General features: G+C 45.3%; 1 protein-coding gene across 2 annotated transcripts in view; it reads left to right on the top strand.

Annotated features, from left to right (window-relative positions):
• CUX1 (cut like homeobox 1) overlaps positions 1-13,264 on the top strand; it is a 411,425-nt gene extending 398,161 nt beyond the window's left edge. For both annotated transcript variants that reach the window (XM_019545428.1, XM_019545427.1), the window contains exons 21-23: positions 5,122-5,202; positions 9,139-9,203; positions 10,920-13,264. In XM_019545428.1, the coding sequence (XP_019400973.1) occupies positions 5,122-5,202; positions 9,139-9,203; positions 10,920-10,971 (198 nt within the window). In that variant the 3' untranslated portion in view covers positions 10,972-13,264. The remainder of the gene's footprint in view (positions 1-5,121; positions 5,203-9,138; positions 9,204-10,919) is intronic.
• Positions 13,265-15,238: the final 1,974 nt, after the last annotated feature.

Below are 15,238 nucleotides of genomic sequence, written 5' to 3'. Positions count from 1 at the left end.
CACTGAGGGGCTGGGGGTGGGGGAGACATGTCCATTATCTTAGGCTCCACTCCAGCAAAAAATAAAAGTTGCCGTTTATGTACTGAGCTTTGGGAACAGTTTTCCAAGCAAAACTGGATCCTTCAACTAGTTGCTGTACCTTAACAGTACTTGCCAGTGTCGGTTCCTGAACGGGAAATTTGGCTCCATTGAGTGGTTGAGAGAGCTCAGGTTGGTGTAATGGAGTTCATCCTCGCAAAGTGATTACAGAACAAGCAAATAACAGAGGCTAGGCACTAAGGCTGAGATTTTTAAAGATGACTAGAAACTAGAGCGAGACAATTCCCATGAAAACCAGCAGGAGCAGAATCTCGATCATCCTGTTGGCTCTGAAAAGCTCTGCCTAAAGCTATTGCACAAAAGGGATCCATAAAGTCTGAATGTACTTATTAAATTCAGTCCCAGAGTGGTTTACCTCAGAAACAGTGATCAAGCTGCCGATCCAGATTTCCTTATGGTCAGCCTACGTAGTGCAGCTGTTGGGAAACAGCCAGAACGGGAATCCCAGCTCTCAGCCCTCGAGATCTATGAGGTTTCAAACCTAAACCCAAGTTTCTCAGCTTTGGTCCATCACTGTAAAGGGCCGCAGGCCCCAAGACCCCAAATGTGACACCTGCGAACTCTGGGCTTGTTTCATATCCTGACTTGGACTCCAATTTTGAAATTTTGACTTAATGATTTGAAGTAAATTTTCCACTATCCTACTTCCCTACACTTTGTGTGGGTATTTGCAAAGGGTCTGTGTGCATTTGAACTCAAGATCTGAACCCACTTCTCAATGAGGTGGCAGGCTGTTGGTAAGGAATAAGAATTTAGCGTCATCCCTTTGGGACTCTCTTGGCCCCTCACAGATTTTTTTTGCACTGATGGAGTCGTTCGTGGGTCTGAAACTGCTTGATTTCCAACTGCATGAACTCTGTCCTTGGGCAAAATCCCCATGATCTTCAACAGTGGCTGCATGAAAAATACCTCTGGGTTTCATGTGAACTGACTCAGCCAGAATGGTCATGACCGATCTATATGTCCAATGGAGCAGGGAAAGCACCCAAATCTGAATGGTGCAGTAAATCCCCAATTCTCTGGCTTTGACGCTAACTTGTAAAGCATGTCCAGAGCCACTGACACTTCCCCTTTCAAAATGATTCTGTGTGATCCTGACCCTCATTTGCACTGTATGGAGCCAAGAGAGGCCAGCTCCACAAGCCTTGGCAATCCCCTTGGAGCCTTTAGTTACGTTCATACCAAGCACCTCTCAATGATTTACGGGAAAAGGGAAAATGAAGAGGAAGTACGTGGCCTAATTGTGCATGAAGAGTCTACGTCAAACTGGCAGAAGGAAATAGGCCAGAAAGGGCATGGTAGCTGTCAGTTTGAGTGTAATGGTAGAGATAAGCCTTACCAATTTATTATGGGGAGAGGATGTGAATAGGATTCAGTGGAGCTAAATCCAGCAAGGGGATTCGAAAGATGAGCTAGGAGAAAGGTGAGAAGCTGAAGCAATGGGTGAGGGGAGGGGGAAATGACTTCAAGACTGATGGTTATGGGCCTAGACCAAAGATTGCTGAATTCTGCCCAGTGTGTCCGTGGGCTCTCACCTTCTGCATCGTTCCAGTGTATTTTTGTTTGGGGCTCTGCTTCCTCATGACAAGAGCAGCCTGGTCATGCAGATTTTGTATTAATAATAGCACAAGCCACAGTGGTCCTCACCACCAGTATAGCCCATTAGCACCTGAACTCTCCATTTTGATGCCATGTGGCATGTCATTGATTTGTGCAATGATGGATTTGATATGGTCACCAACTGGCTTTTCAGCTTGGGAACCCGGGCCACCTGGTGGCCTGTTAGCCATTCGAGCTGCCTTGTGAAAATAAGTCAGCTTGACAGGAAATGCTTCCTCCCTGTTCTGCTACTGTTTTTCAAAAAGACGCTCTGAAATTCTTCTTGGGGCATTCAGTGGAGGCCACAAACTGAATGTGTGTGTCATAGCAAAGCCTTTGGACCAGGTGTAGAGGATGGAGAGGTGAAGAAGGCAGTAGAGTTTAGACAATGTGGTGTGACAGATGCAAGGTGAGTGCTTCTGTGCTGGTAGCTAAAACGCATTGTAGTGCAGCCTGACCTTGTTTGAGATCAGAATTACCTGCCAGGAATGCGCTGAACTCCTCGCTGCTTCCTCAGTCGCACAGTTATGCCAATCAGAGCATGTCTGCTTTATGCTGTTTGTAGGTAATGAGCTTCTGTTCAGTGGGCATGCATATGTGGCTGCTGCTGCCATGCACTGGACCTAGACAGAGGAATCTGGGGCTGTTCTAAGTCAAAAGGGTCTGGGATGGAGCCTGCTAGGGGCAGAGGAAAGCCAGTGAAGTGCAGCCAGTCTGTGGCTCTCACATTTTGCTTGTTCTTTAGAGCCTGACCGTATTTGCTGCCTTCTCTAGATCTGCTGCCCCTCTGATTAAAATTCTATTTTTCAAGTAAAAATTTAATTAAAACGTACATGTATTTAAATTTGAATATGTGACATTTGAAGACTCAGCCGGTGGTTTGCATGCACCAGTGTCCCACTATTCCAGCATGAAAGGGGTTAATTTTCTGGGCACATTGGATTGCAACAGCTAAGGAATACAAAAATACACTGTATTAAATCAAGATAGTCTTTGCATCATTCACGTAGAACTCAAGGAATTGCCAGGATGAATATGAATAGCGTGGGATGCTAATGTCTCTGTGAATTAATGACGCTCGTTTACAAAAAAAAAAAAATGACTGACGGGAGTTTTATTCCTCTGGAATAGTTAAGAACATAATCATGTTTGTTACAGCAGTGTCCTCCCCTGCCCCTGAACAGGAAGAAGGGAGCCATCAAAGTACGGTCTGGTGATGGCTCTCTTTTAGCACCATTCTTTGAAACCCCCGCTACGATTTGGGGGACTTTGCTACATCCAGAGTTCATCTCTGCATGAAGGTGGTTTGGGGTTTTAGGTTTTTCCTGGCATCCAGACCCTATCAAAGGAGTGGGATGAGATTTTTCCCGTCTAAGCTGTCAGCTCAGTTCTGACCCAGGTCAATCATGACTGAACATCGTTAACACCTGGCAGCTGCTGGAGGGTCTCACTGCAATGACAGTTTGAGCTCAGTGCCATTCTTACTGGAACAGGTGTCCCCATCGCAATTCGCCCTGGCAGGCACAGCCGGGACAGAATGGCCCCAGAGGCTGAATTGCCTTTTTGCCTCGAATGATGATCTTGCAGGATCAAAGGTTAGGTGTGTTGGCAGAGCAGCATAGGTGCCTGGGCTGGCTGTGTCCTGGGGATAAGAAAGGACCTTCGCCTCCAAGGCCTTCCAGTTGGCATCTCTTAACAGTACAGATTTCAATTAAAAATACCTAATCTGTGCAAATGTCATTGTGTGCAGCTCACCTTGGAAAGGTTCCAGGCTGGGTCTGCCTGGTGGCACATTCAGTAGATAACCTGTGGGAAGAGGAAATGGTGAGTGTTATATGTAGGGAGGACTCTGTATCTGAAAAGGCTACCTTCTCTTGTGCAGAAGAGCTCGTTTAAAAGGCTGCTGTAGCATCATGCAGCAAAGACCACTCCTGTAGGAGTCCCTGGCAGCAGGGTGCCCAGTGATGCCCCCTGGGAGACGGCTCCCATTAAGATAGGGAAGGGCCAACCACAGGAAGTTCCTGTAAAGAAAGACTAACTCAAACTAAAGACAGCTATTAACCAGGGGAAGACGAGGCCTGTAGTAATGACAGGGAGGAGCCTGGGGCTTTCTGAACCCCTCCTGGATGGTCAGTGTCTTCAGTGCAAGAGCCAAACTTTTTTCCTCTGTGGGCAAAGCCCCAGGGATGGGGCAGTCGGGAGGATGGACTGCAAAGCACTGGCTTCTCCTCACACTACCCATTGGCTCCTTCTCTCCTCTCCCATCACACTGGGTATTTAGCCCGGCAATCCAGTCTACACCACAGAAATTGATTGGGTTAAGACGGATCTGTGTGAGGCAAGTTGGCATTGCTGCTGGCTGCTGCCCATGTTATACGTATTCTGCTAATCTAGGAGCTAGCCTGCATGATCTTTATGGGGATTATGTGCTCCCAGGAAGACAACAGGCCTTTACTGTGGAGACTGATACTAACGGGCTGGCGAAGAAACTCGGAGCTGTCTGTGAATGTGCTATCAGAGAACTTTGATGTTTATCATCTTTCCTCTGTGCCAGTCTCATGAAGACTACTGCAAATCAAAATCCCTGCAGCTCATAAATTAAAAATGTGAGAGACTTAATTATCAATGTGACTCCTCTCTGGAATGGTGATGAGTTGGAGGCAGGGACTCAGTCTGGAGATGGGGAACATCTGGCAATACAGAATAATTTGAACATATCAAGAGAGAGGGTAGGATACCTGTAGGCCAAAAATGGAAAGGTGGCCAAATTTTAAAAAGTAGGAGCCAAGACTCCTTGGTCCATATAGAGGGGCATACATACAGTGTTTTTATGTGCGCCTGTGACCAGGACACTGGAAACCAACATTGTTCATGTGTTGATTAGTCATAATTGAGCCCAGTGCATATTGGGGTGAGGGTCTAGTCCTGCAGGATGCTGAGGAATTATTGCTGAGTACCTTAAATTCTTAGTGTCCTTACACAGGAGATACCTCTCTGGAAGCTCATGTCTGTCAGTTGTCTGTTTACTCAGCTTGAAACCACCTATGTGTGGAGCATTTAAAAAGACGGTCACAAAAAGAGAAGGCTGGTCTTTTGACTATGAAGTGCTGGACTTGGTTCCAGGTTCAGTTCCTGACTCTCCACACGCTCTGAATGACCTTGAGTGAGTGACTTGCTTTCTCTGGACTTCAGTTTCCCATATGTAAAATGGGAATACAAAAACCTTCTCTTTCTCCCATCACTTTAGACTGCTGGTTTTTGCAGGCAGAGACTACCTGCCTCTTCCCGTGTGTTTGTATAGTGCCTGGCACACCAAGACCCTGGTCTCACCTGGGGCCTATGGTGCCAAGACATTAATTGAGGTGGTTAATGTTGTTTTGTCTTAACTGAACTAAAAGGCTCTTTCACTTGATTTTGCTGCAGGGGCGGCTCATCCTGTCCAACAAGATTGCTCGCACCATTGCTTTTTTCTACACTCTGTTTCTGCATTGTCTGGTCTTCCTGGTAAGTATTTAGTCCAAGAAAAGAATTGCACCCTTGTGCCTCAGCCAGCCTCGTCACCATCTACACATGCGTTGCTGCGCTCTAAAGAACTCTGCCACAGAATAGTACTTGTGTTTACAAGCACTAACCTGCAGAAGAGTTCATTAGTTTCCTGAGGCCTAATAGGGCTGCACATGTTGATGGTGAGACTTTACTGCGGAGTTAATTAGGCAGCTCTGCAGTAAACATCTCATGTAGAGGTGCCCTATATGAACTATGTAGCGTAGGTATACACAGACCATCTGCAGATACTTCCTCAGCTTGATGAAGGGTGTTTGTGCCCAAAAGCTGGGCTAAGAAGAATTTTTCCAACTATTTGAGTTGGTCTAATAAAAGATATCAGATTTACCCAAAGAACCTCATCTGCCAGTATACACTACAACACTGCTTGGCTTTCCTGTTGGATCAGTTTGCTGGATGCAGGCATCTGGTCCAAATACATCATGGTTAAGCTGGATGGTTCTCTGCTCACTGCAAAGACAAAGAAAGTCTCAAGTGGAAAGATCTCTTGTGCATAGGCCTTTGTTCACAAATGGATTCCCCTCCCCTTCCCCCTTTTGTGAATTTCAATTATCCTAATTTGGAGGCCCATTGTATCTTATTTCTGGAATTACAGTGTTTATACCCAGTGGAGAGAAAATTCTGCTGTTACTTGAGAACAAGGCATTCGCAGCAGATGTGGAGGTCTCTTGCCTGTATTTGCAATGCCATTGTGCTTGTCAGTCAGTCTTGTTATAAAATTTCTATTTACGCCATTTCTCTCCTCTGCTCTCTTGCAAAATTTCTGGGGGTCTATTTATCATTGCTAGAAAAATGCATCAATTTTTAAACAACGAGACAAGATAAAAGACAAACAAATAGCATCAATATTTCTAGCCAGAGCCTGTCAGAATAAAACCACCCTTCAGTTACCTTGTGGGGAGGAGAGCAAAGAAAATAAAAAGTTAATTATCATTAAACTTTAAAACTCTTAACCTAAAAAATTAGCCATAAATATTACATGGACGGAATGACCTCATTCTCATGCAACTGAGAAAGGCCCCAAATCCAAATTCCATTGACATTAATGGGCTTTGGATCAGGTACCAACTGCAGACACTTAATAAGAAGCTACATAAATTCTATGTCTGATCCACTTCCACAGTTGAAAAATGTCTCTCCTACTAATCTAAGGAAACAAAAAGGCCTTCACCTCTTCCTAACTGTCTTCCTACCCTCTTTTGTGAATTTCAATTAACCCTAATTTGGAGGCCGGCTGAATGGTACTTGTGGAATTAGAGTGTTTCCCCAGTGACAAGATAAATACCTTCCTACAATTCACAAAGCCATTAACACATGAGCTTCAGCAGCAGATGTGCAGGATCATCTGCCTGCGTTTGCAGCCCTGCTGTACGTTTCAGTCAAGCTGGCCGTATGTTCTGTTTAAATCCATTCTCCGTCCTCACCCCCATTACACAACATATTAGTGTTAAATGGCAGGCTGTCAGCTATATTAGATTGTACGTCTGAAGTCAGAGGGCCAACAAGATGTCTGCAGAGGTTATCTTCTGAATGACGGTGGGTATCTGCTATGGCTAGATACAGCCCCTCTGTCGACCAGCTGATCCCTTCAGGAGACAATCAGATTGAGGGATACCAATCAGAGGCCCTGAGCTTCCATCATCTTCAATTGGATTGGTGCTGCTTGGCAGTTCAGGCCCCTGCCAATTTGCAGGTGAATCACGCTGAAAAGTTTAATGGAGTGCAATAGTATCACAAAGGAATGGTTCTCCTAACCATTGGGCTCTTCTACACTAAGTTGGGCTCCTCCTCTGGTGGCTGTGTCTTGAGTGAAAGTTGCGCGTTCGGCGGTGAGCGCAATTCTGTCAGCTCGTTACGTGGCTGGGAGCATGCCTTTTGTGCTCCTCGGGGGTCTTGGGTAGTTCTGCACCTAGTTTCATAGTTTCTAGGGTCAAAAGGGACCTGAACAGATCAGCAAGCCTGACCCCCTGCCCTGGGTGGGTTCATAATGCCCCAGCCAGATAGCTATCCAACCTCCTCTTGAAGACCTCCAAAGCAGGGGAGAGCACCACCTCCCTTGGGAGCCCATTCCAGAGCCTGGCAGCCCTAACCGTAAAGTAATGCCTCCTGATATCAAGCCTGAACCTGCTCTCGATCAATTTGTGGCCATTATTCCTTGTTATCCCAGGTGGTGCCCGGGGCAACAGAGCCTCACCTATTTTCCGCTGGTCCCCCCGGTGAGTTTATAGACGGCCACCAGATCCCCTCTCAGCCTTCTCTTGTGGAGGCTGAATAGATTCAGGCCCTTTAGTTTATCTTTGTAGGGCCTGCCCTGCTGCCCCCGACCATGCAGGTGGCCCTCCTCTGGACTCTCTCCATGCTGTCCACGTCCCTCCTGAAGTGCGGCGCCCAGAACTGGACGCAGTACTCCAGCTGTGGCCTGACCAGTGTCGCATAGAGGGGGAGGATCACCTCCTTGGACCCGCTTGTGATGCATCTGTAGATATACGACAAGGTGTAGTTAGCCTTACTGACCACTTCCTTGCATTGGTGGCTCATGTCCATCCTGGAGTCAACAATGACTCCAAGATCCCTCTCAGCCACTGTGTTATTGAGAAGGGAGTTCCCCAGCCTACAGGTGTGTTGCAGGTTCCTTCTCCCTAGATGCAACACCGTGCACTTGTCTGCATTGAATTCCATCCTATTCTCATCTGCCCACCTCTGTAACCTGTCTAGATCTAGCTGGATTCTGTCCCTCCCCTCCGGTGGGCCCACTTCTCCCCCATGTCATCAGCAAATTTGGACAGCATGCTTTCCACTCCCACCTCCAAGTCACTGATAAAGATGTTGAATAGCACAGGCCCGAGGACTAAGCCCTGGGGAACTCCACTGCCCACATCCAGGTCGAAAATGACCCATCCACCACCACGCTCTGGGTGCGACCATCGAGTCAATTTGCCGCCCATCTGACTGTGTAGGCATCAATGCCACAGTCTCCTAGTTTGTAAATCCTAAGCTGCCTTTGGCAGGAGAGAGGTGCTGAGACACTCGGCTCAACCACGTTGATAGCAGTTCTGGCCATACACATCAGGAAAAGAATTGCAGGTGCCTGTTGTTTTTCCATGAGAAAACTTAAATGCCTTCAGGCTCTCAGGCATGAATTGTGGCATTTAGGAAACTCAGCTGCACCATGCAGCTTAAGTGCCTTTTCAGATCTGCCCTTTAGTTTCTGCCAAGTATTGGGGGCAGTTCCAAAGGATACAGAAAGCATCACCATGCAAAACATTCCTAATTTGTGGGACAAAATGATGGGGTGGGGGAAAGCTCTAAAATATTGGGAGGGGAAATTGAAGTTTCTGGTTAGATTCTGCATATTGGTGATGTATTTTCATATCCTAGCAGTGGTAATGTAACTGCTGTACTGCCACACAGTTCTTCCTTAGCGTGTTTTTCAAATCATATATTGAACAGTGTTATACTGTCTTTACAAACAAGCATGTACTTGCCATTCAACTTGGTCCATTGCTAAGTACATCTGACTGGTTTTCTGACACAAACAGTGATGTGTTCAAAGGTTGCAGCAAAGTTCTCTTTACCAAATGAGAAGGACTAACTCCACATGGTTTTATTATGCAAGATAGCATTTCAGAAAGATTTAAAGGCAGATTATACTGGAAAAAAATGACAGTCTGCTTTCTGCATGGCCTTCTACAGAGTCTGATGAAGTGAGCTTATTAGATATATACTTTCATTGGTCTATAAAGTGCAAATCTACCCTGTATTCTCCTTGACTTCAGACAGCTAACTATGCCTCTCAGCTATTGATCAGAGTGTAAATACATGGTGGGTCTCCTGTTACAATGGGAAACAGTTAATTATATTTCTCATTTTCCCCAGGTCCTCTACAAAACTGCCTGGACTGAGAGCGTGGGAAGGGACTGTACTGCTTACTGTGCTAAGAAGTATGTATGAAAACAGAAGGATTTGGTACAGCCCAGGATTTCAAGAGTCCCATTCCTGAGACAAGGAAAAATTGGTTTTTATAAAAGAGTATTTTATTTTGTAGTGACATTTCCAAAACATGAAAGTGTGTAGATCTATTCTGAACAGTGCGCTCTGGTCCCTGTGACTATTTAGAGACACTGCCAGTGTCTTCAGTGACAGAAACGGTTCTTCCCTGCAAGGGAGAACAGGAGTAAGAACAGCCGAACACAGCTCAGATGTTGAGCTAGATTTTGTTATTTCCTGTTGCAGCAACAGGATTATTTAAGATTCAGTTCTGGCTCCTCATTCAATGAGAGGAAATTCAGTTGTAGAGAAGCAACCTGTATTTGATCTGGGAAGAACAGTTTAGAAATGAAGATGCACGAACCAGGAAGAACCCAGCTCGGCTTTAGGCAAGGGACAGACATTACACACAAACCATTTTAAGTGATCAGAAACCTGTAACAGAACAGATGTTCAGTGCACTTAAACCAGTTTGCAAATGGCTGAAATCGTTTCGAGATAAACTTGGTTGAACGTAGTATCAGACTTAACTGATTTGGGTCAGACCAGTTTATGTAATGTCTGTCCCAGACCCCTTGCTGATTTAAGTTAAACCAGACTCCCCCAGTATCCTGGCATGCTCTCTGGGCTGGGCGGGGCTCTCTGCTCCACAGCAGAGATGGCCCCTCCCCTCTGCTCCCTGACTGGAGCTCAGCAGAGACTGCAGACATCTGCCTGGCTTCCCCCTGCTCCCCCACTTCCCTCACTGCGCCCTGCTAAGCAGGGATTCCCCCCTCCCCTCTGCCTTACACAGACATCTCTCAGCATTAGCTAGCAGACCACATGCTGGCTATGGTCTGTGCTGTGGCAGATGGGACAAAGGCAGAATCAACAGGTAGCTGATAATGTCCCTCTGTTGTTTTCTTAATAGGGTGATAAACACTGTGTTATCAATTCCCTGCTGGGCTGCTTGGAAGGCAGGGGGAGCCCTCCCTAATCAAAGCGTCCTGCCAGGGGGAACTTCCCTAATCAGAGCATCCTGCCAGGGCCTGGCCACTGCTTAGCACTGGCCCCTCAGCTTAGCACTGTGGAAGGGAAGAGAAGGCTGCTCTAGTACCCACTGGCTTAGAGCCTGAGCCACTGCAAGCATGTGCCTGCATTTCTTCAGTCCAGAGCAGATGTCTGTACAGTTACAAACCAGTTTAGCCTAGCCTGCAAAGATTGAATCAATTCAGGCTCAGGCTTTTTGAATGTCTGTCCCTAGCCCCAAAGGCCAGGCTCTGTTGGCTGGGTTGGCAGTCAGCACATTGGATCTGAGAACCTCTAAGCAAGACCTGCCAGTCCGTAGTGCCATGTGTATGGAGCAGAACCACAAAGCCGATCAGTTTTGAAATGAGTGAGGAATGACCATCAGAAAAAGGACTGATATATTTGCATACTAGTGTTTTCAGTAACTAAGGCCCCAGTACTGCAAGCCAGTAATCTTCCCTTCCTCTCATGTAAAGAAACTGGTATGGATCTGGCCCATGATCTGTTTTAGTTGCTCTAACTTCAGGAATTTCTTGGTATTACGAAGAAGATGCTATCTTTGTAGCAATGCTTGTAGCCAGGGTTGAAATGCCAGTCCAGAGTTGTGCTGAGTTCAGAGTATTTTAGGCTTGGTGATTAATTCTTCAATGTACTTTTTCCAGGTATGCTGATCACTTGCACAAGTTTCATGAGAATGGCGACATGTGGCAGTGAAAGCTGGAATCAGCTACCACTGAAAGAGACCTCTAATTCCATCAGTATCTTTTCGGCTGGACCAATCCCTGACGTGACCATTGCACAAAAAACTTGAACCTTCTGACAGCTTATCTCTACCTTGTGTAACACAGAGAAGCAGTGAACCCTTCCCCATCCAGATGCTTGCAGATCAGATGTAGAAGTTATAGAGAATCTTTGCAGGACTTAGCGATAGGCAAGCAGAGCCCTGATGGAGTTGTGGGACTTGCATCTCCCCTTGGGTGAGGGTAGTATTCGAGTCTTCCTGGAACTCCTGATTATGTAATTGTGGAGAGTTCATCTTCCCTTCATTCAGCTAGCTGAGCAATTTGAAAACTATAGATCTTATTGGCCTTTGCAATCTTTTGCTGCAAATCCTATAGTTAAATATTTACTCTTCTGAGGTCAGTTGCCCAAGATGGAAGGTGACTTCCCTATGACTTCTGTTGTATTTAATAATTGAGATTTTTTTTTCAGTGTGGTAATTTGCATTTCTTAGGGCATTTCTTAGGGTCCTTTGGATCCCACTTGAGATGGCTGCCAAGTAGAAGCGGTCAGTCTTATATAGGCCATATTAAACCGGAGAGTTTGGCTTTAACTCACTGGATATTTAGGGTATAATTGACATAAGAGAGGTGTTGATATTAGGTATGGAGCTATATAAAGGTGCAGTGGACTCTCTCTTCCTGATTGAAATATTTTTGCTATGCAGCAGTCGCTTTGCTGCATAGACTATATTAACATAATTCAAGAAGATACATGTCTGAAGGATGAACTGGGCTTTGCTGGCACTGCAGCATGGATGTGGGGTCTGATCTTTCTGGGGTGCTCTTCAGTTTGAATGAGTTGGTTACCAACAGTGCGGTATCTGGGGAAATGGGAAGACAAGGTCTGGATTTAGTTGAGAGATGTCATGGCAACATCTGGTTTGGAGCACTTGTAACCTCTTGGTAGCATTGCATAGTCCTGCCAAAAGCTGAGCATTCTCAGCTTGTACCAGCTTCTCTAGTAAGTGGAAGTGCCCATTACATTTTCAGAGTTTTGGTCTATAGTTAGTTAGCAAGGTGCACTCGCACTCAGTTAAAATTATTTTTGTAGACTAGGATAATATTATTGCTTTAAACTTAGTGTTGCAGAAACATATCTATCAGCCCATGCTGTTTGTAAGCGTACGTCTATTTGCTATGCAGTCAATGATAAGCTTGTAGATGCCAGGAGCAATGAAGGTCTATTTATAGTCACTTTAGCCTGTAGAAAAATGCAAAATTTTCATCAACTACAATGAAGGATAAACACACACAGACCAAACCACGTTTATAGACAAATAGGGGAGGGAGAACCAAGCTTTTCTAGATGAAGCACAGGGTGCTGCAGGGTGTGATTTCAACCAAAGTGGTTGTGCAGATGTAAATCACTAATCTAGACATTTTGTTCCATGTAGCATGGGACTTGCGCCAATGAGTTACTAGGGTCAATACTGTTTACACCGTAGCAGGGAATCTGCTTTTTCCTCCACACACTTATACTAGTGCAAAAGATTAGAGACAGAACTGGGGGGGCTTTAAAAAGAACAAAACCCAAAGTAAACTGGCAGTTCTTTATTATGAAGCTGCAGGGCTGTCTGAGCCACAGCATCTTGTTTGCTGTCACCCAACTTCCTCTCTTTAAATAACTCAGTGATGAGCATTTCTTCTCTGCGATCACTATCAAAACAGCCTGTTTGCTGTAAAGATTTGTATCCAACTCAGGTCCATGCTGTCTCTTCGGAGCAATGCCTATCAGCCCTTTTAGAAAAAAACAAGGCAGCCTTATCTGAAAGGACTCCATGGTTCTAGAGATTACAAACCCTATCTCTGAAGGCCTGATTACATAAAGGTGGAGAGCACCTTCCAGCTCTCCTCACTGTTGGGAAAGTATAGTCTAGTGTTCAGCTTTTTCAGGTTCTCCTAAAGAAATTCTGGGCTGATTCTTGCATCTCAATAGGTAACACTCTCCCTTTACATGTAGTAAATGGGTGCTTTGTGGTACCTGCGGAAATTGGTAGCTAAAAGTGATCTTGATAAGAATGGACTCTGTGCTAAGTAAGCTAATTTGTTTAAGTAAATTCGATTTTCCCTAGGAAATCTTGTTAGAGGTTATATTTTGCATGATAGAATTGCAGAAGTTGCTTAACTGTTGGCATATGTAATCTTCCATAAAGTACTTCAAATACATATTACTAAGCTATGCAAGATGTGTGATAAAATAAACCTAGATATGAAGCAAAACTGAATTGTTTTTCTTTATTTGTTTTTTAAATGCATCCACCCATGCCATCCCAAACAATGTCTACCTCCTGTCCTGGCTACAGTAGGACAAAGCTTGCAGCTAATACTAGAAATTCAATGCAATAGCTTGAGTAACTGATGTCTACCACAGTTGGGAGGAACACACCCTCTGCCCTCAGCCATGTGAGAGACTTGATCCCTGCTGTGGGAAGGCCAAGGCCTCCTACAGTTGTGATTAAGTATTCTTTGTTGCATATAGACAGGAGACAGCAGGGATATAAAATTAAGTTAAAGGGAAAAAGGAGTTACCCACCCAGACCCAGTTTTTAAAGTTTTTGTTTTTAAGTGCCCATGTAGCTGAATGCCCTTGTTAGCCAGAGGAGGGGGCTCTGCACTTGCCAGGATTAAAGCTATAATGAGCCATGTTCTGGTGCTTCCACTTAGGTCAGGGTCTGGGTGAGCAGGTCTAACACAGACCCACTGGCTTTCTTGTCTGGTGATCAGGCCGTCGATAGCACCTCTTCCTCTGAAGAATGAGCAACTGCTGTGTTTAGAGTTGCAAACAAGACCTTTTATATAGCTGTGATGAGTCAGAGGATTTTATTTGGGCTTTATAAACCCTTGAACTAGTTCTGGATTGCCTGGTTTAAATTTTTGTGGAGAATTCTCCTCCTCTCACCCTGCCCCTTCATCCATGACTGAGCAGATTTTACACTGCAGCCATTTGCATGCACATCTACTCATTTATTTATATCAGATGGACATGGGCAGCCTCCAGCGTTCCTGAGATGGCAGAAACACTTGCATCTTGCAGTGATGCTGTAGACAGTGTTTGCTGGTCGGCCCACTGGTTCTGAAAAGCCAGGCCGAACAGGGAACCAGGAGTGAGACACTAGCTCTCCACATGTGCCCAGGCGCGGACGGGCTTTTTATAAATAAGCTGATTGATTTTAACTCATTTTACTCCAAACACAATTGGAGGTACCTGCTGCCATGTTGTTCAGGCTAGAATTGCCCTGTAGTTTCATCTGCCCAAGTGTTGCATGACTTTTTGGTCACTTGACCATTCAAACATCACCACAGCTGTGTGTGTTACACGTGTGTGTGTGTGTGTGTGTGCGCGCATGCTTGCGCGTACACACACCAAGCCAATGGAAAGCAGAGTTGGAGGAAAAAAGCAGGTGATGGGATTATTAGACTAGAGCTTGACTTGTGATCAGCAGCTTTCTGAGCTGTAGCCTTTTGTTGAACTGTTGGGGTTTTTTTGGTGAGGGCCTACACGATGCTCCCATCCACGCCATGAGAGAGAGATTCTCAGATAACTTGAGCGATTAGAGTTTCGGTTCTTGTTGCACTAAAACCAAAGGCAGAAGTTGCAGGGGACTGTCTCCTCCGTTCCACAAGACCATAATATAACGCAGGACAAAAGCGCCACTCAGAAGTTCAGGACTGGAACAGGTTTCAGTGGCGGTTCTTTGAAGTCTCAGTTGTAAGACAGCTGGGCCTCACACCACGGGGCTACCAAGAAGATAAAACACGTCTTTAGAAATTCCTATTTCTGCTTTTATTTTTCAGGCCTCACCCCACACACTCCTTTTAAGCTAAGAAACAAAAATAGAAGTTGTAAACCAGCTCCTAGTGCAACAGTAACTCACAGCCACATCCTTTCTCCTTTGCACCATTTCAGAAGCAATTTATTTTGCTGATACAAACTTGCCATGGAAAATGAAGTTTCTCTGTATCATGCTGGAACCACAGAGCAGAATCTAGCCTACCTTCTTATGCTCTTCCCTGTCATTTTTTCCTTGCCCTTCTCTTAAGAACAGCTTTTCATCACCAAAGAGTACAATACATGAAACCCAACTCTCCATAGAGAGAGCAGCATGTTTGTTCTAAGTCGGAGAAAGACACAGGGGTGACTTCTCAGCCATCAGCTTTAGCACACAATTAAGGCATACATGAACAGCTCCAGTATAGCA

The sequence above is a fragment of the Crocodylus porosus genome, unplaced genomic scaffold, assembly GCF_001723895.1.
Source record: "Crocodylus porosus isolate Cpor-Errol unplaced genomic scaffold, CroPor_comp1, whole genome shotgun sequence".
Classification (NCBI taxonomy): domain Eukaryota; kingdom Metazoa; phylum Chordata; order Crocodylia; family Crocodylidae; genus Crocodylus; species Crocodylus porosus.
This window is presented reverse-complemented; position numbering and strand designations above follow the sequence as displayed.